Source organism: Scatophagus argus, chromosome 9, assembly GCF_020382885.2.
Source record: "Scatophagus argus isolate fScaArg1 chromosome 9, fScaArg1.pri, whole genome shotgun sequence".
Classification (NCBI taxonomy): domain Eukaryota; kingdom Metazoa; phylum Chordata; class Actinopteri; family Scatophagidae; genus Scatophagus; species Scatophagus argus.
Genome location: NC_058501.1, coordinates 13,627,697 through 13,648,552, shown reverse-complemented (window position 1 = coordinate 13,648,552; position 20,856 = coordinate 13,627,697). Strand labels below are relative to the sequence as shown.

Genomic DNA, 20,856 nt, shown 5'->3' with positions numbered 1-20,856 from the left:
CTAACATAGCTGTGATAGAGGGGAGCAAAGGGGAGAATTCCTTTAAAGCCTCCATTTGGAAATCACCAAACAAGCTCTTCGCTAAATTCATATTCATAAAAACCTAATAGAAAGATTTATTTTCCCAAATAAAAGACTTACAATAATTTAACGACCCCCACCTATAAAGAAAAGGGAAAAGGACTTCTGTTTCTCGTTATGAGCTGGTAGATAAACCATTTCCAGGACTTCTCGAATGAGATAAAACAAGCAGAGATGTATTTAAAGCATCACTGGAGGTTACGAAATCAAAACAAATTAAGGGACAGCTTCCAAGATGCACGCTGCTGTGTCTGCAGGGCTGTGGGTCTACTCTGAAGGCAATTTTAAAACGGAAAGTGGGGTGAGGTTATTTGGGTGCTATATAACAGTCCTTTTTATCACGGGCAATTGGGTTGTTTTTCTTAAGGTTACAACCTGGCTGTCTAAGCTAAATATCACCAATAAAGCTTAGCCTTTGTGTCCTTTCTCTGGTGCAAGCAGACGCATCCGGCATTTCCTACGGCGAGGCAACTGGCAGACTGCAATGATCATAACCGAGGCCTTGTCTGTCCTTTCCTCCTCTACTGGGCGCATACAAGCCTTAATCCTTTCATTCTCCCCGCCTGTATCTTCACTTCCTGCTGTTTAGATCACACAGAGACGCTTAAAATCCTTCGCAGAGATGGTCTTAAATTACAGAAGTGGTGAAAACACTGCAGTACTAAATGAAACCATGTCCAGATGCCTAACGGAATTTAGTTGCATTATGGAAGCAAAGCAAAAAGGAAAACAAACAAACAAACTCAGAAAGAACAGGAAAAAATGATATGGAGAGTGCCTTTTACGCACAACAATAAAACACTTTATTGCACTTTTTGGAATAATAAATGTTATGCATTTGAAGCACTTTGCGCCAAATTAATAAATTCGATAATTAATTAATAGTGATTCACTTTTCATGATGCGACGAGTTTTACTGAGGTAATCAAGGCAGTTTCGTGTTGTGGGAGGAATATTATAGCCCAACAACATGAGACTACCTAAACCACTCAACAGCCCGCTCTCCTCTTCAGGAATATCTGTTATAATGTGCTTTTAGCTGTTTCATGGGGTGGAAGATATGCAGTTTTTCGGTATAACAGGCCTACATGTTACCATTTTAGAAATCCGTAAAGGCGTAAAAGAAAATGCTCAGATTTTACTCCTGATCCGAAATATGCGACCAAACCGCAACAACCTGAAACTGTTTTAAATTCAGTATTTCTCTATTAAAAAAGTATTTAGTGTTTGTTCTCGGTTTTGCAACAAGAAGCAACTCATTCATTATTTAGAATAAATTTATAATAATAACAATAAAAACTGACTGCCTCTGCACTCATTCTGCGGTTTACAGTTGTATTTGCTAACATTTGTAAAAGTCTGGTGTCTGTACGGGACAAAAAGAAGCAACGAACTGTGTACATCCGCCATCCAGCTTTTACAGGCCTAAACTATGAAAAACATCATCCTTCACTACTGAAATAATATTTAGTGAGCGCAAAGCGGACCTTGTCCAAAACACAAAGGCATTAACCACCATGCAGTGTACCTGTGCCAGCTTACAGAGTTCACCACTGCGCAGCTGCTCCTAATCCGTCTTTCTGAATGAAATAAGAAGTCTGCCGTTGCAGGGATGGTTTTATTAATTTGACCAGCAAAATGTGCAAATATTCATCAGACCTCTTGGGTTCTTCAGCGGTCACATAAAGGCCTACATGTAACTGTAACACAAGTATCCCAAGGGTAAGTCCAGCATGCAAATTCCAATGGTTCACTCAGGTTGAATATACAATATGTACAAGCCTGAAGCTCTGAAACATTGTGGTCACATTCTGAACATTTTAAAACACAGTGGATCAACGTTACAAATGAATGGAAGCCATTTATAAATACACATCCACGACAAAAATAAAACTGACGTGAAAATAAGAAAGAACAACAATCAATAAGTTAGCAGTAGGGTCCTATTTTCCATGGACATTCTCACAGTTGGGTGGGTGGGTGGACGGGTGGGGGTGGGGTGGGGAGGGTGGGGGGGGGGGGGGACTCTGCACAGGCGCCCTTGCCATAGATGGAGGAGGGCGCTAAAGACGCAGACAGTCTCATGAGAAACTGAAGTTGCTGGAGAGCTCTCGAATCCTATTCTCCCGGCTCATTTTTTTCAGTTTCATCCTCCTGTTTTGGAACCAGATTTTGACTTGCCTGTCAGTGAGGTGCACACTGCGGCTGATCTCCAGACGACGCTCCCTTGTCAAGTACATGTTGAAGAGAAACTCCTTCTCCAGCTCCAGAGTCTGGTGCTTGGTGTAGGGGCAGCGCTTCTTTCGGCCACTCTTTGCTGTGAGCCAGTTAGCCGTACTTTCCGTTTTGCCATCTCCTATGAAAATGAGACAGGGCATTAGGCAACAGGTGGGACAAAAACAATCCAACCTGGGGAAATAATGGGCGAACAAAATTTAAAATCACAATGAAACAAAACCAGACATGTCCAATCCATAAAACTGAGATTTTTATTCTGCTAAACTACTGAGGATAAGATTTGGTATATAAATTCTACGATATGAACTGACACCTTCTACACAACCACGAAGCATGAATAACTGAGAATTGCATAAATTTTGAGCTTTTGTCCAATTCTTATTTTACGCAGAACCGCAGATCCATGTGGACGTGCCATATAGCTGTTCAGCAATTCAGCACTTTAGCAGAAGCTGCTATTTAGCCCTTTAAGCAGCCATAACCATAGCAGCCTGTAGCCAACTGCACGTTTATTAAGACATAAAACAAACTCTGCTCAGTCTGGGGAAATTATAGCAAGGCCTGGATTAGACCGGACTGGCTCTGTTAATAATAATGAAACCCTCTTAATATTTAAAATGCAAGAGTAATATGGTTGCCTGTGAAAATAAATTTTGGAATTGCATTGTAATAGCACATACACAGCAACCAGCAACCTATGTGTAAATAAAAAGCAGATAACAATGCACAATAGCTCTGATCCTCGGCTCTGATTGGTTAAGTCACGTTCAATTTCGTCGCATGCCGGATAAACCGCAAAATACGCGATAAAAGCGCACCTGTGCGTGGCTGAATGTCCACCTAAATATTAATTCTCTAATAGGAGACTAGCGTTCGCACTCGTGCAGAGGACAGTGGTATAAAGAAGACAAAGGGAAGCTTAAAAATATATGCGCATGTCCTTTATGCCGTCTGCTATTTTCTGCCACGTCTCTCTACAGTGTGCGTCTATTCTTCACCTTTGACGGGCTTTTCTGGACATTCCGCACTGCATGTCTCAGCGGGCTCAGGGGAGGATGAGCTTTCCGAGGAGAGCCGGCTGTCCTCCTCTCCGGCCGGGGCGCAGGACGCAGGGACAGGCGCCTCCTCGTGGCTCTCCCTACGCTCCGGCTCAGCAGAGGCAGCCTGGGGCTGGGAGGGCTGGCTGTCCAAGCGGGCAGGACGTTGCAGGGTAAAGTGATTCGTGTTTGGCTGGACGTCGTGGTAAAGCCTGGAGGACGTGTATGTCTGAGACAGGCGGAAGTAGCCCGGGACTGGCAAGGTGCTACCGGTGACCGGGCAGGATGCGGTCGAGTAGGAAATGTCATCTACTGTTGCTCCTTTAGGACATTTGTCAGACTCATAGAGGCAATATGCGCTCTCCTCTTTTACACTCGGTGAGAATGAACACTGAGGCAAATGCGGGCCGCTGGGCTGATCCACCCGGCAGGATCTCGACGTTTCCAGCCATGTCTCCATCCCTTGAACATACGGAGCAGGAGAAGGGACCACGCTTTGGGTGCTTGGCTCGCTGCGCTTAGCGATCCCCGGGAAACACGAGCTGCCGGAGAGTCCATATGAATATTCCGACGCCGGTGGCAAATACACCCCGTTACTTTGGTAATATGAACCACCGTCGGTTCTCACGTTGATTAAGGAGTCGACGAAAAACGAATTTCCAGCTTGGTTGTTGGGGCATGTCATCGTTGGGGTATAATTTGACGGAAGATGAAGATAGCCCTTTCTGGCTGACATTTCTTGTGCAAAACATTGCTGAATAATTACTGATACTCACGCTTCTCACTGTAGCCTGCAGCCAATTAAAACACCAGGCGACTGCAGACTCCTCCCAGTCCTGCCGGGCAGCTCCACTGTGTCGTATATTTTGTTTTAGGCTAAGTAAAGAGAAAACTGTGGGGGGAAAAGTGGTGCATCAGAAGGTTTTTAGGTAAAATCTTTAAATCTCCTTTGAATCTCACATTGTGAAGCCTCGACCATCGCCTACAAGCCCAGAGCTGCCTATGCAAATTTAACAACAAGCCTTATTTGACAACTCAGTAGTTGAAAGCTGTCCCTAACAATCATGTACAATGCATAGCTTTATGGCCAGTTTTACAGCACTGTAAAAATGAAGGGTTCTAGAGGTGCCTCTGAGAAGCACGGGGTGCATCAAAACTCCAAAAGGTCCCGTGTTACTCCATGGCCGAGGGACCCTCAACCCTTCTTGTGCTACTCTGATTAATATTATTGGACTATTTTTTTAAAAAATTCTCCTGGACTGACCAAAAGCAGCGTAGGAAACACACTGTTTTATCTCACCACACTGCTGGTTAAGCTGCAGTGCACACTTACTTGCTTCCACAGCCCTCCAGCCTATCTGGTTGTGTTGTGAATATTTTGGTTGCATGCCAAGATTGCGTCCAGACACCTTTTACTGCAAAGACACTGGTGAGCGTTTCTAGAGGTGACACGCAGGCACACTGAAGTACATGAAACAGTTGAACATTGCCCTGGAGCTACATTTTTCTTGAGGGTCACCTAATAGCCTATTGGCAAGACTGTGAGAAGTTCAGTTCGTCTGCTGGATGGATTAGAATTTGTTAATGTGGCTGTTATCTCCATGAAGAACTAGTGGGAATGTGGAAGAGCTCCTCGTTGCTTTTACTGACTTATTTCAAGCTCTACACAACATTTAATCCCATTAAATAATAATAATAATAACAATAAATTACCTTATTAAATCAGCCCCTCCTAATACCTTCGGACAAAATGCTCAGTGCGCCCTTTAAAGTGGTTTTAGTTTTGTTTTTTAAGCATACGAAATATTTTCACTATTTCTCTCATTACAGTCTTTGTCCTTTTACGTGACATTTTTTTCAGACAAAAGGCCTACGGATCTGAGTTGGACGTAAAATACAAAAAAACTAGTAACCGTGATTTAGCCAGAAAAAAATAAAAATAAAATGTACTTGCATAGCAGCAAGGCTTACATATACAATTTAAGAGGGTCAATGTTTAATGATAGTCTACACATTTAGTTTTAATTTCAAATAAGACAAATAATCTGGTGTGGATCGTCTCATGAGTCCAACCTTCAAGTAAATAAAAAAAATAACATGGAAATTGTTGGATGAGTTGGATTCTCATCATATAAAACAGAACGAGAAGTAAACACAAAATCGTTGGCCTGAGCCCCCACAATATTTAAAATAAAGTGAAATAAAGTCACGAATACACCAACCCACGCTACCTCAAACCGTCACTGTGGATGGGAGTTTATAACACAGGCCTACAGATTTAGGTCAGCATTAAAATGTCTCCAAAGGTGGGTTTACCCTGAAATACAACATCGGCCACCTCCATTTTCCTATAAGTCTGGAGCCATAAAGTCTAGAAATGAGAGCTACAGTTTATGTACAGCCATTTTAGATGGCGTCAAACCTGCTGCAGTCTAGCCTCAGTGAATGATAATAATCATTAATCCTATTTGATATTCCCTGTGATGTTCCAGTGTGCGCTGTGGGTGAGCTTATATTATTATTCTCATAAAACCTGTTTTTTTTTTTTAATTCATTCACTCACTTTCTTTCAAGACGTGTTGGAAAATTCATGAAAATCCTTTGTGTCAAAAATGTCTCTGTGTGTGTGTCTGTCTGTGGCCAGCGCACACGCACAAGCACTCACACATGATACACACACAAGCTGCATCTTCATATCAAAGAGAATAAACAATCCAGACTCTTGTTTCCACATGTTTACATCGCTTAGGTAACGACTTAAGAACATAAATTATATTCAGCATTTATAAAATGAAGTATAATTTACGTTTTAAACTGTATGGAGATTATAAAAGTTAGTGAGCCACAAATTGTTTGGAACGTACGCCCTTGTGATCGTATTTCTCAGGGCGCATTAGTCACTCAGGGCCTAAAACGGCAACCTGAGAACATGCATTAAATCTGATGCTCAAAGAAACATTCTTGTCTTTTCTTGTACTGTTTACTTGAGATAATTTTGTCAGAACATCTGCGCCTTAAATGAGAAACGGCGTGTTAGTGTTTTTTCAAATGGAAACCTTGGAATAAACTAGAAAGAACTAGTCCCACTTCCTGGTATCACATTAATACCCCATTTAGTCATAAAATGCACACGATGATATTTCTGTGCCTACCTTAACAAATGAAATCCTGAGGCGGTTACATATTTTAAAAGCAGCTGAGCGTTGAGTCAAACTTCTTGTATATCTCAATTCACGGTAATGACATTGATCTCAGGAGCGCCACCCAGTGGACGAATCCGGCAGGCCTGCACTGCAACACAAATGCAGAATATTCCTACCACGGTAAGATGCTGAAACAAATGACGCCGGAAAAGGTCCGAGGACAAGCTTTCAATGCTCCCAGCCGTTGTTTTTCAGCCCCTTAGTCACAGTTAATAACCTTGGTCTCAGACGCTTTATTGCACTACTCTCCAAATGCTCCAGACGAATCCGCGTTTTATGGCCAAGTTACTGGAGCAACTGGGAGGATGTGCAGCAATCAAAGCGGAATTCCTGGGAGCCACAGGATGCACGGAATAAGGAAGGCACCAGGGCCCTTATTAGCTTATGGCAGGCCATTCAAGTTGTTTTCAGGGGCCTGATGGTGGATATAAAGCCACCTTAGCCCAATTTTTTTAACCCATCTTTTTTATGTGCCCGGGCTTAATACCTTCCTTTGTAGGTTGACATAAATCTTAATGGTGTAAATTCATGGCCTGATTGCTTAGCATCAAACAAATGCAGGATATTTGGAAAATAAATGAATGCCTATCTAGATTTAGATGTATAAATATAGTAATCTGGCGTCGGTCCACCTGTTTATTTAGACCAATGCAGAGTCACTGGCTGGAGAGGATAAAATCAACAACTGTTCTGGTGAGAGCACAGTCACACAGATAGAGGCGGTCAGGTACATCTACATGCATTCAAACAAGTGTCAAGATTGTTTAAGGCCTAACAAGCATGTTAGGTCAAAAATCAGCATTTCCGATTCGCCCCGTGTAATGAATGAACCCTTTGTAATGGATATCAAATAATAACTGCAGCGGGTCCCGTTTCCAGCCATGAGGGAATCAAAAGTATCAGACCTACATATCATGCACCTCATACGATCCACGTGCTGGTATATAAGACAAAATATGGGATTATGTTTCATTTGGGGGTTTCGCTCTTTTCGAGAATAATCCAACTTTACGGCCAAAGAGCTCAACAGACCGCTTGTGCTGAGGGTCAGGCACAGATGTTGAAATATCACTGAGAAATCAGACTTAAAATGCATGAAATACCTGAACTGGGATCAGATATGAATACAATTCATTCTCTAACAAAGCTGATCATTAGTGTCAGTAGATGAAGAGGTCGGATAACAGTAAGTTTCCAAACACACAAAACAGTTTTCAGTCACCGGAGCTGTATTTATACAATAGAGTCAAAAGAGAGAGAAGGAAACACGAACAGTGGTTTGATGTCACAAAAAAAAAAAAAAAGTTGCGTGGATGTGAATTTGGCGAAAGAAAAAATTTAAGGAAAAAAGTAAGTAAGTTTTTTTTTTTTTCAAATGCAGTACAACGATCTCCGTGTGTGTTTTTAATTAATATAACGGGAATTCAGACACATCTGTTTTCCCGCATAAGCACAGCATACACGCAATAACGTGACTTTTTAGAAAATTGTTAATTATTGGTCGGGCATCCAGAATAACAGGCCTATCTAATAATAATAATAATAATGATAATAATAATAATAATAATAGAGCCAACGGTGTTTAATGACAAAATAGTGTATAAATAGAAGATTTCTTTATGAAGTCTGGCACATTAAAAACTCGTCATCCTGTCCAGATAAGATGTAGTTTGTGTCGTCTAGATGGGAGGGGGTCTACGTGTCCGCATGCCAGTCACAGTCTTTGTTCAGCTTTTATAGCAGGGGGTTTGTGGTGTAGTACTGTAAACGGTCCCTGTTCAGTTTCTTCTCTTTCATCCTCCTGTTCTGAAACCAGATTTTGACCTGGCGATCTGTCAGATTGAGCATCCGCGAGAGCTGCAGACGCTTCTCTTTGTTGATGTAAACGCTGAAAAAGAACTCCCTCTCCAGTTCCCTGATCTGATACTTTGAGTATGGACACCTCTTCTTGCGCGTCCTCTGGCCACCTGAAAGATGGATAAATAAAAGGCGAGGGTCACCGCGAAAGATATTATACACACATTGCAACAACATGAAACCATTATGTGTCCATTTCTGAAGCAGCAGTGGTGGTGGTCCAACATGAGCTTTGGAGTTCAAGTGTTTCCCTCCTCTCAGGCCTACAGGACCGAGATTTGTAAACAAAGACTGGACTTGATAGTGGGACATGTTGGACACGAAGGATTGCGTGCAGGAAGTAGTGAAAACTTACTGAAATCTGTAAACCCGTACTGACTGCTTTTTAATGGTGAGTGCGAGGGCCTAAACCAAACAGCCATGAGTATTATGCATCTGATAAGCTTGTATTGTCCGCTTTTGGTTTCACTGCGCGAAAAGAGCTGCTCTTTCAGTGTTATTCGGGCACTTTTCCTTGGAAAGAAGCTGTTGAATAAAATCCTGGCAAATCCAGTGAATTTGTAAATATTTATCTTTTAATAAGGAGCCTAAATCTGCTCTAAAATCAGATTAAAATGCCTGAGCAGCCCTCTTAAGTCAATAAACCGGATTATAAAAGCAAAAAGGTTCATGTTAAAAGAAATACATAATGACAGATCAGCTACGGTCACATGGGCACAAATATTGGACATTTAGGATGCATTTAAAATGTTGAGAGTGTTATTTCAATCGTATTTCATCAAGTCATTTGGCATATAAATGAAGTTTACAGGCTAACGCTACAGGTATATTTAAGCAGACATATGGAGAACAAGTGGAGATCTTGTTTGAAATCTTGGAAGACGAGCTTAACGCCAAAGTCTTCACGGCCAATTTCAATCCCAAGCACGTGATCTTGCCGTTTATAACATAGTTTTGTTATAGGGTAAATCGGCAGGCCCTCCATAAACCTTGCGTGCTTATAAAACAGCATATAAAAAGCTTTAAGAGCAACGCGTTAGATTTTCTCTCCTTCTTGCATCGAGCGGGACTACTCACTGTTGCTTTTGCTCTGTTTCTCCTCGCTGTGGCCGGAGGACGACTTGGGGCTGAAGTCCTCCGCCGTGTCCGAGCCCACATGAGCCGCAGCTGGGCTTGTTCTGACGGCGTGTTTGTCCACGTCCGTTGCTTGTGCTTGTGTTGGCGTTGTGCTGTTCTCCGGGCTCCCGTAGGCGGTGTCGAAGAACTGGTCGAAAGCCTGTGGCAGGACGCCGTTCCTGCCAACGCTGCCATAGAAGGCGGCGGGCGTCGGGTTGGAGGAGCACGAGTGGCCGGCGCTGGAGCTTCCTTTCGCTAGGATCTCTCCCCCCCGTGAGGTCGGGCTCGTCCAGCCGTCCCTGTGCACCAAGTCCTCGGTGTAGCAGTGCGATAGGCTCCCCCTGCTGTGGTGCCATTTACTGGAGGTATCAATCCCATAGTCTCTGAAAGCCACATCTCTGACGGACGGGACCTGTGGCAGGGCTGAGGACTGGTAGGGGTAGGTCATGGGGCAAGAGGACTGGCTCTGGGTTAAATAATGAGGGAGACCCGAGAAGTCCGCTCCGGAGACGTAGTAAGTGCAGTTCGGTAAATACATATTAGAGCCAGAAATGCGCTCATCAAAATCCATATTCTGCTGTTGCATACGTCCTATAATAATCCGCGCATAGTTCCTCCGCGGCGCTGCGCTCCAGTCACTTTGAGGCAGACTGCTGGAGCAGAAATCCTTAGACGTACAAGCTGACGTGGGGATCCATCTCTATCCATTCCTGAGGGCCAAAGCCATGTGACCACTGGCACAAAATGACAGATAGCCTACGCCTCAACATGTAGGCTATATGAGTCAATGAGTTTATAAAGTAGACCTTTGGCTGTATGGGAAAGGGGAAAAATACTGAGAAGGTGTTTTGCATCGACTCAAAATAAGGCTGTTTAGATAGAGTTTAATATTTGAAGCTGAGGTTCTTTCACATTGCAGTGCTGTTGTGGGGACACGTCTGACAATCATCGTTAAATTACCACATTACAGCGCAGAAAAAAGGGAGAATTGTATACATTTTCACTCCAAGCTGCTAAACCGGTATTTTATTTTATTTATTTTTATATGTTTTTTTGCCTTTAAGTTGGTTTTTAAACCTAACCCTCACCTTAACCCTAACCTTAACCTCTGCAGACACGTCTGAAACGTTTAGACCCGGGGCATCACCATTTAGACTTCGCTATGCACGTAAGGCATAATCCTTGTGCCACAAATAACATTTATAGGCTAAACTAGAGAACTTGACGAGTTTGATGCGACAGGTCGTATTTGCGAAATTGTGAGCTTGTGCCGCACATGCGTCAACAATCTTGGAAGCTATTGTGACGAATGAAATCTATTTTAGATCAGTTCATCTTTGGGCCAATGGTAGGTATGTATTGGTCCTCTCTCTATGTGAATTTAACAGCACTCCTCCGGCTATATATAGACTAATCTAGTCCACAAGTGGCGGAGTAATGCGAGTCATGCTGCACCCATGTCAGGCATCAGTCCACTCTGGCACCCGCGGGGGACATAAAGACAATAGCTTGCAAAGACAGGCTCGGTGATCTCTCTCTCTCTCTCTCTCTCCCCCTCTCTCTCTCCCTCTCTCTCTCTCTCTCCCTCTCTCTCTCTCCCTCTCTCTCTCTCTCTCTCTCTCTCTCCCTCCCATGATCGCCATGTGTTCGTTTGGACCTGACTTTTCAGGATCACTGCACGCCGGCTTTGTGATTCCTATGTGCCTAAAAAAAAAAGCTGATATATTCAAATATGTTTAATTACCACGTGTGTTTGCTTTCTGATGCACCAGAAGAAACGCAGTGTTGTGCTTTAAGGTGAACTGCATGGAGGCTGTTGACATGACGATTAGAAGAGGGCCAGAAGTAGCCTGAATGAAGTTCATATGAGGGCAGTCAGCTGATTTATTCATAATAAAGTTGAAGGTTGAATATAAAGATACAGATGTTGCTTACAGGCTATGAATAATAATAATAATAATGATAGAATGGGCTCCAGTCTTTTCATCGCTTGTTCTCTCTCTGCAACGCCCAGTATAAAAAGCTGTGGACACGGGCTATTTCCCACACTCCACTCCATTTTCATTTGTCATCACTGCTGAGTGAGTGGGCACATGTGTCACATATCACTAATCCTGTTATGCTGCCAATTTTAGAATTTAGTCCAAATTCACTTTTCATACATCAAAGCCTGTGAATTTGTCATGTGCGGGCAAGCATTAGGAGACGGTGTAATGTTTCACTCTGTCCAGTGTTTTTTTCTTTTCTTTTCTTTTTGCAGTTTGACTTCGACGGATTGAGGTCAGTTTAACGGGTGTGTTATCACTATCACTATGTGAAATGCATCTAGCGGTTAAGATACTCGTGCATGATGAGTTGGATGATAATTCCTGTTTTATTTGACATCTTTTGTGGCTCATTCGGCCACTCACGCAGTGCCGGCGTTCAGGCCGAGGCTGCAGGAGTGTGGCCCAGTCTGTCACACTGAAACGTCTCAGCTATGCTTCAAAAACAAAATGGCTTGCAGGGTTTAAGCCGAATTAGTAAATGTTTTTTAATCCACATATATAAGTGAGACCGTTTGCGAAAAGTGCAGGTTGTGTGTAAACAAAAATCTGGTGAACCTCGACCTCCAGTCAGTCATTTAAGAAAAAAGCTTGCGTAAAACATTTCCTTAAAAAAATATTTCTCTGTTTTCGTAGATCAAATTTGGCAAATAAATAAATAATAAAAAAATAATTTATCCAAATAAAAAAAAAAATCGATCTTAAAAGGTGAGTTAATGTTGTGATTACACTGGTTAATTAAACCTTTAGTTTGATTTTATTTAAGTCTAGCAGCATGAAAGTCAAGGCCGTAGATCGTCGCCTTTAAAGAGGAAGAACAGGATCTCAGAAGAATAAAAGTGCGAGATTCATTCAGTGAAGCAGCAAAATGCAAAAGTTCTAAAAAAACCAAACCAAAAAAAAAAACACGTGTAGACCTCGCAGTCAGTGGTTGAAGCAGCTGAAGGGGATGCACAAAACAAGAGCACTTTTCCTGGTTTGCGTGATTTTTCCTGCCACGCTTCAGTGGGAATGTGCTGTGACTCTCCTGCCTGTCCCAGACCTCCTCACTTCAGCTCGCAGGGTTCGCATAGGCTGGTTAGGATTTCCACTTTCAAGGGTCCAACCTGTGATGTCTGCACTAAATAAATTACAGCTACACTTACAGAACAGAAGAGAATTTGAGCAATAGATTATTTTCTCAGCCCTTCGAAAATATACCTCATTTATTTTTGCGTGTGTGAGATTTCCTGGAGTAAACAACAACAAAAACAAAACAATTCAAACAATTAATTCAGTATTTGCTTAGGAATTAAATGAGTTGTGACTGAATAAGGCAGGTGGTGGGACAAATCTGTGTTCATATTTCAGTCACTTTATGCCCTCAAATAAAAGAGGAAACGAGGAATCCAAACAAGAGAATATTTCACTTTCCTGATGTCTGCGATGATGATGTGAAAGTGTTTATGAAGAGGAAGCGAGCTGATTTAGCTGATTGTTTGTTTGTCTGGTCTGTTTAGAGTTTATTTCAAATGACAGAAACTCACACAGAAAGTATTCCGGGTTAAGTTTTTTAAAATGGGACTGTGGGGACTTTTCATGCGCCAGTCACGCTCTCCTTCGAGGTAATCCCCAAATTATTTCAAGTGGGCTGTGATTATTCAAATTGAACATTCAGCAGAGAGCAGAGGAGTAAAATAACCGAAATCTGTGGTCTTCAGGGCGGACAAAGTGAGCTGGAAAACACGGCGGACTCTGACTGAAGCAGAAGCTGTTGTAAAGCACAACAACCGCTTAAAAACCCAATAAAACCTTCTGGATTTACAAATTCAAACTCACATCCGTCCTCCAATGGTTTTCTGTCAAGCAGATGTGCAGCGGGACCGAAGTGCAGTGAGCTCAAATTAAAAACACATCGATCACACGACCTGCCTGACTCTCTTCGCTTTCGTTTTAATATTGCTAAGTGCAGTTTTGCACCCGAGCTCTGCAACAGGACTGTGGAAGAAGTGAAACACAAATGTCCAAAAGCGTCGTGTGATGAAAAAAAGTGAAATGATAATAATAATAATAAAATGCTCCGGTAGCCAGAGACAGAAATAAAATTTGGAGAATATTTCCATCCAGAGCTAAATATGCGTCAATGCCAGCCTCATCCCATTAGAGCTCTGACTTGTGTGTTTGTTTGTTTGTTTGTTTGCTTTCCTGCTTGGGAAAGATTTGGTTTTTCCTCATTGATCTTTTTCCTTTAAATGCAGTTGATTCACAAATAAAGATTTTTGTTTTTGTCTTAAGTTTATTGGATAAAATTCAATACCAAACACCCACCACACACACACACACACACACACACACACACCCTACAATAAAAGTGATCGGCTAAAACCTTCTGTGTTCCACATAAGAAGATGGCAATTATTCAAACATCCTCCAGCTATCACTTCTGTAAATGAAGTTACGCTCCTTGGAAAATGTAAACGTTTCACTTCAGTCACATTTCTGTTCTGTTTTTTTTAAATTATCATTTTGCATCTTAGAGCTCATTTCGGTTATCATTATGAACCAGTCACAGACTCAGACAGTAGCATGCCGCAGGCCTGTGCGAGGTGCAATTAACCTGTTTGGCTGTTAGGGGGCGCAATCACACAAAACAACCCTGCAGGCACTAAGAGGAGCCACAGAGGAAGGTTAACGGCAGTGCATCTCAAAAAGGTAGAGGAGTATTTACACAACGTGACCCCCACCAGTCCCGAAAAGTGCGCGAGTGAGAGGTGAGAGGAAAGCATGTACGGCTGACGGGCCTACCTGTGTCAGGGGGCCCAGCAGCCGCCCGCCTCTGAGCGCTATTGAACACGATGACAAAACCTGCTATTGTTAGTTAAATCCCCCCTGCTTGTACGTGTGTGACTGGGCTGAGAGGGTGTCACTCACCCGAGGGTGCTGCCTCTTCGTTACTGCAACAAATGCTCCTTTTTAATGGGACAGACCAGTGCTGCAAATCCAACCGGACAGGATAGGCGAGCCAGCAGCCTGCCGCTCCCGGTGAGCCGGACAGCGTGGAGGCCAGTGTCGGGCCCACGCCCAGGAAAACGCGGGGATGTTTTTAGACTTTAGGCTCTGGCAATTATGTGAACGAAGCGTGTATTGTAGGTCATATGTCGATGTAATTGTGATTTTAAAAAATGCGATCACAATAATATAATACAGTATTTCAGTGTAGGCAAAGACGGACCAACATCAGTAGCCTACTGTCAGCCAAAGTAAAGAGTTGTGCGTAATAGCTGAAAGGTTTTTTCAGGTTTATCTGCACAGCTCTCACTCATTCTGAGTTAATTATTTTCATATCGAAAAGTTTTTGTTTTTTATTTTTGCTAGTCTTGTGCATGCAGCTTTTACAAAGAGGCCCAGATTTTCAGTTTAAGTTATTAGTAAGTTTTTGTTCCAAAATGAGATGGACAGCTGGACGGTTGTTCTTTCACACTAAATAAACACACACACACACACAGAGAGAGAGCTTGTGTTTTATATTTTGATTTTTGATGGAGTATTAGGCTAATTAATAAATGTGAACACGAACTGCGTCATGTTTTTTTAAGATATCAAAACAAGCATTTTTGGAAACGAAATTTTGAATTGCGCTCAACAAAAAAGTATGCTGAGGCCTAAACACCCGAATAGAAACAGAATCAATCGGTAGTAATATTTTTCAGGCATTATTGTCATTATTATTATTATTAGTAGTAGTATTATTATTATTACTATGCACCTCAAGGACTCAAGGAAAGCTTCATCTATTATTTTTGTCAAATCTGTCATTACTATTATATCCCAACATTTTTTGTGTAGGCCTAATGCCAATACTCCAAAGATATGCTATTACTGAAGAAACAGCGTTTGCTAGTAGGTGGGTAAGTTGGTATGAAGAAGGATTTTTCTCAAAAACTCACATAAATGTTCCTGTAGAAGAAGAGGCCAGACGCACAGCCTGTGGGCAGACGCTGTGCTAACGGAGCTTCGCCACTAGATGGCGACATAAACTCTTGATGGCTGAAACCCACAGAGGGTCTGAGCTCACCGACGCTCCTTTCATGTAGGCCTGTGTACACTGACATACTCCTCTACCCAAGAGTCATGTTACCACGAGAAGGATATGTCAAGTCGATCAAGCATCCCCGTCAAAGCTGAGCTAAAAAAATGTAGGAACGAAAATGACAAGATCACTTTGCGTCTCTCAAACATTTATTGTCAAAAACTGTGGCTATTGCAGTCAGAAAAGGGAGAATAGATAGTTTCATTCAGATAGTATTTACATGTTTAAATGTGCCTACATTTTAAACACCGTTACGCAAAATCACTCTGAGCAAAAACAAAACAAAAAAAAGAAACAAAACAAAAACCTGCGTTTAGAGAAAAACCGTGATGTGGACTAAGTGGCAAAACGGATCCGCTCAGGCCAGTTTGACGTTTGCTGGCATTTCATCTCATACTGGCAGATTAACTAACCGATGGAAGCTTTTTAAAATGGAAAATCTGGATTTCCAAATGCAGGGATGTAAACTCTATTTTCAAAACTCCCAAGCTGTAGGAAAGAGTTTTTCTAAAGAATTTAATTTTGCATACACCCACGAGGTGTTTTAGGCTTCTATTGCTTATGCGTGGAGAGATATTTTATTTTATTTTTTTAATAAATGCTGAAAATATCATTTGTGATTCGTTTTCTATTACTTGTTTAAATTTGCCAGTCCGCAAAGTGATGATCACAGACTGAAGGTGAAAGTTTAGCCACCAATTTCTTTACCACTGTCAGTGAAGAGGAAAACTGAACTGATTCCAAGGGTTTCAGTCTTCATTTCTGGACTGGATTCGGTGGAGTAAAGGCGCAGGATTGGCTCCGGGTGTCCTCATGCCTTCAGGGCACAATGTCTTGCTGTTTGGTGAACATTTGAAGGAGATCATGCATCCCCTTAAAGGATCGCCCTGGTCAACGTGTTGCAACCCATTTCCTAACTTCTGTCAACAGGCCGCATCGACTGGTTCCAATTAAAATGTGAGGAAAGAAATGTGTAGGTCTAAACAGAGTCGCTCTGGCGACAAAAGGAACCGTTCATATAATATAATAAATTATAGGAGAGTGTTTTTTTTTGGGTGAAGGCACATCCATGTCCGCCCTTCACCTCCTGTTTCAGTATCTCCAGAGCTAACTGGAACTCTTGAATTTATTGACGACTTTCTTCTCCTTTACGCGCCTGTTCTGAAACCAGATTGTCACTTGTCTCTCTGTCAGATTTGTCTGGGCAGATATCCTCCTCCTTTTATCCTTGGTGATGAATTTATTGGCGGCGTACTCCCTTTCCAGTTCCTTGAGCTGCACCTTGGTGTATGGCACACGCTTCTTTCTCCCACGGCGGATAGCGCTGTCTCCACCAGATATAGTGTCTGTGGAGAAAGAAATCACATTTAATCCGCTTGACTGCGCCAAACAGTTTTTTTAAAAGATGTCATGCAAACATTTAATTTTTATATATCTACACTTTTCTTTCATTCGTGTGCATTATTAAGGAAAAAGAGAAAGGGAGGAAAAACTTGCGTTTTACATTAAACATTTCATGCACACGTTTTAGCCAAGTTAAATTCCACGTTCTCATGCACGTAGCACATTTCTGTGTTAGTAAAACAATAAGAGACAGCTTACCTTGTAAGGAGGATTTCCACAGAGGATTTGACTGTGGCTGCTCTTTGGTGCAGTAAACTTGACCACTCCAGCTGTTGGTGATGGCCCACGGCTGATAGGGCTCCATGGGCAACAGAGACTCGTGTCTTGGCTCAGCTGGAGCACTCAGCGCAGGGACGACAGGGACGTCCAAGTAGCTGGGCTGGTATGGACCTGAAGAATAGCCCTGATAAAACGCAAATTCCTTTGCTCTGGTTGAGAACTCTTCACCAGAGACCGGCGAATCCATGTATTTATCACCATAACCTGAGGGCTGCGCGCAAGCCTTGACGCTGCCGTGTGACATCCTACATGGGTAATAACTGCTGCCAAAATATCCATAGGGCAAAGATGCGTTGGGCGAGCTCTGAGTGGCAGAACAGGGGCTGCATTGTTTGCCAGGCTCCCCCATGCCAGAGACTGGCACCTCACTCGCAGTGTAGGTGGTGCTCGGAGCCAGCGAGGTTGGATGCGCTAACAAATTCCTGCACTGGTTTGCAGCAAAATTGCCTCCAGTAAATCCTTCCATGTTCTTGCTCCTTTCATCCAAGCCGTTGTCATAGAGAAACATCACCGGGTCAATCCAGTGCGAGTGGAGGAGTAATGAAGCGGTCATAGCATGCCCTACATCGAAACGACCAACTCTTTTTCAAAATCCCCTCGACTGAACAGAGACAGGGACTCGGCCAGAGTAACGATACCAACACGCCTGAGTACATAAAGATCGCAAGGTTATTGGCCAGGGCCAAGCACGTGATATGCAAAGGAGATGATAAACGTCTAGACATCAGATAATGCAGCTCGAGCTGCATGTTTGTGATGATGTACTTCATATCAGTATATTAAGAGTTTAGATATGCAAAGAAGCCATCGGGACTTTAAAAACAAAACAGTGCTATTGGTCTGAAACAGAGTGAAACTGTGTTGTGAACGCAATCTTGTCTATCCTATTGTGCCATCACGACACACGCATTCGGTGATTTGTGTTAATACATGGCTTGAGAAAAACTATAATCATAGCAAATGCCTTTTTACGCCGGAATGGATGCGCAATTACGCGTGCCATTTTGGTTGCTTGATCTGAGAGTAAAGGAAAACTGACTCCAGATATGTTGATTTAAACTATTATTTTTGGCTTTATATGTACAGGCTTAACTTTTTTATGCAGTTTATACACATCAGTCAAGCACGCAGATTTTGCTAAACGTGCAGTCGCGTTACGGAATATTCGAAACTGCCTAATGGGCTCAGAATGAAGCTTTTAAGTATTTGATTGTGAAATCGGATTAAAAAAAGGCAAATTTAAAAAAAAAAAACACAGACCCACGTCTTTTTTGATAAATTTAAAAAGCATATTACAACAAGAACAACAACAATACATTCAATCATCCACTCATTTGGCACCACGTGTAAATCCAGACACAAGTTCAGCGTCCACAAAATACTAAAAGCACGCCACATTTGGCTGCACTCTTCCTCATATGGGTTAGAGGCGGCTGGAGGCCAAGGTCAAGTTGAAAGTTGCAGTTTGGCCAAATAGGCACTTGACGCCAGGAAGCCCGAAGAGAAAACGCCGCTAAATACCAGAGAGAGAGATTTCATTGACTGACTGCACTCGTTTTTAAAGTTAGGCTGCATTACTTTCTCTTACAGTTAAAGATTGATTTGGATCACAAGGTGGGGGGAGGGGGGTGTCAATCTTGCATGCAAGGGTCAAAATCTAAGCTGAAGATGAATTACTTTAGCCAAAAATTGGCTTATAGGAAAATAAACCGTTCTTCTTTACATGTCTCTGCATGCTGCTTAAATGCCAACGTGGGCTCTTATTGTCCTTTTTCCGCAAAGAGCTGAAAACTGTCGTGTATCCGGGAACATGTATGATGATATATAAATAAATCTTTCATGACTACGAGTCGCAAGAGCACAAACACATGTGGTACTGAAACCTGCTTACGTGTGGCAGCTCTGTGATAAACTACACGAGGACGTGAAAGGATGAAAATGTCCAACAAAAATACTGGTTCAACTTGAAGAATTCATTTTTTTTTGTTGTTTATTCTACGTGTCTGAGGCGAGACGCAAGAAAACCCCAACATATCCCCACCTAAATTTCAACACATTTTTTATTTTAGAGTTTTCCCACCTTTTGAGGCTGTAAATCTTTATGGCCCAAGTTCATAGCTTGTAGGCAAGAGTGAGTAGTGGTCCACATTTCAGGGAGAGAGAAAAAAAAAGCATAATATTTTATGTGAGTGAATAGGTTCATGTCTCATTTTTATTATGATTATTTTTTTACTGCACTTATAACCAACTTCAGATAAACTAATCGGCTATTTTTTTTTATTGAGTACAGTGCACTACGCTTTGGACAGAAAGAAATGTGTGGTCAACAGCGAAGCCGATTTAGAAAAGATGAGTGTTGGCTGGACAGGAACTCACCTCGGCCATGTTGTTCACACATTAGAGCTCTCTGAACATAAAGGCCAAAGCAGCTGGTAGGAAATGTTAACCGAGCAGTTAAATGAACGAGAGCAGCTACGCCCAAATTACAAATGAGCTGTTGATAAATTAAGTTTCATTTTGTGATTTTATTTTCATCTGAATATGCCGTCAACACACACCTACACACAACATACAATAGATAATAGGCTATATAAAACGAAGATGGGTGTGTTTTCTATTAATTAGTCTAAAAAAATACATAAACCAAATATTATTAATGATCGTGGCTAAAGTTAGGGCGAATACAAAGGATGTGGTTAATCCAAAACTGTAAAGGAGAGGAGCTCGTAACACTGACGTCAAATTACACCTAAAACATACTGTTATCCTGTTATACTGTCCGTATGCAGTCCGAGATATTCAACTGTTATATTAAATAAAACATGTTGTCTATTGGAAGCAAATGCTTTCAGAAGGAGATACGGACTTAATAAAAACAACTGATTGCTCATTATTGAATGACGACTGATTTGCAGTAAGTTTGATTTGTTAATATGCCAACCAGTATTAGGTTATTAAGTCTGCTGTGTGCTTTGCAGTGTAATCTGTAGGTTTTCCATCGGACGGGGAAGCCACGAGTAAAACCACACAGATCTGACAATACACCTTAATGGGTTTCCTTGCAATCAAATGCAATTGTGTTTTTTTTTAAACAAAAGGCTACAATGCGGATTAAGAACATCTCTGGAAAAACAAAAGAAAACAGCAAAGGAAGTTTGTGAGAAGGCCGCATGTTTCTCCACTCCGTCCTGCAGGAGCAACCCTAAACATTTTCCCGTCTTGCAAAAAAAAATGCACATAGTATTCGTTTAAGGTGCATCATTGCAGTGTTTTCAATGAAAAGTAGCCACGAGCTGAGCTGGAGGATGACGTGCCGCGTTACAACAGATGATGTCAGGCTTCGTGTGTGTGTGTGTGTGTGTGTGTGTGTGTGTCTGCCTCCAGCAGACTTGGAGGACTGAGAGCAAAGTACTGCTCTGTTTGCAGCACCTATCAAGTAGATGACAACACAGCTCTTAGCCTACAGTGCTTAATGGACTTTTTATGGGTTTGTCTTGTGATCGCATGACCTATAGCACCTTGGCCCC

At 42.1% G+C, this 20,856-nt stretch overlaps 3 protein-coding genes across 3 annotated transcripts; all 3 read right to left on the bottom strand.

Annotated features, from left to right (window-relative positions):
* Positions 1 to 1,686: 1,686 nt before the first annotated feature.
* On the bottom strand, positions 1,687 to 4,092 carry hoxa10b (homeobox A10b). The gene is given in 2 exon segments (XM_046400586.1): positions 1,687 to 2,437; positions 3,285 to 4,092. Coding segments are annotated over 2 exon segments (1,083 nt in total). The 3' UTR covers positions 1,687 to 2,162.
* Positions 4,093 to 7,862: 3,770 nt separating this feature from the next.
* On the bottom strand, positions 7,863 to 10,131 carry hoxa11b (homeobox A11b). The gene is made up of 2 exons (XM_046400583.1): positions 9,494 to 10,131; positions 7,863 to 8,526 (listed from the first exon to the last, which is right to left on the bottom strand). The coding sequence occupies exons 1-2, from the start codon at positions 10,116 to 10,118 to the stop codon at positions 8,294 to 8,296; spliced, it is 858 nt and encodes a 285-aa protein (XP_046256539.1). The 5' UTR covers positions 10,119 to 10,131; the 3' UTR covers positions 7,863 to 8,293.
* A 5,646-nt stretch (positions 10,132 to 15,777) lies between these two features.
* Positions 15,778 to 17,943, bottom strand: hoxa13b (homeobox A13b). Its single transcript, XM_046399794.1, has 2 exons — positions 17,249 to 17,943; positions 15,778 to 16,992 (listed from the first exon to the last, which is right to left on the bottom strand). The coding sequence occupies exons 1-2, from the start codon at positions 17,880 to 17,882 to the stop codon at positions 16,754 to 16,756; spliced, it is 873 nt and encodes a 290-aa protein (XP_046255750.1). The 5' UTR covers positions 17,883 to 17,943; the 3' UTR covers positions 15,778 to 16,753.
* Between the last annotated feature and the right edge of the window lie 2,913 nt (positions 17,944 to 20,856).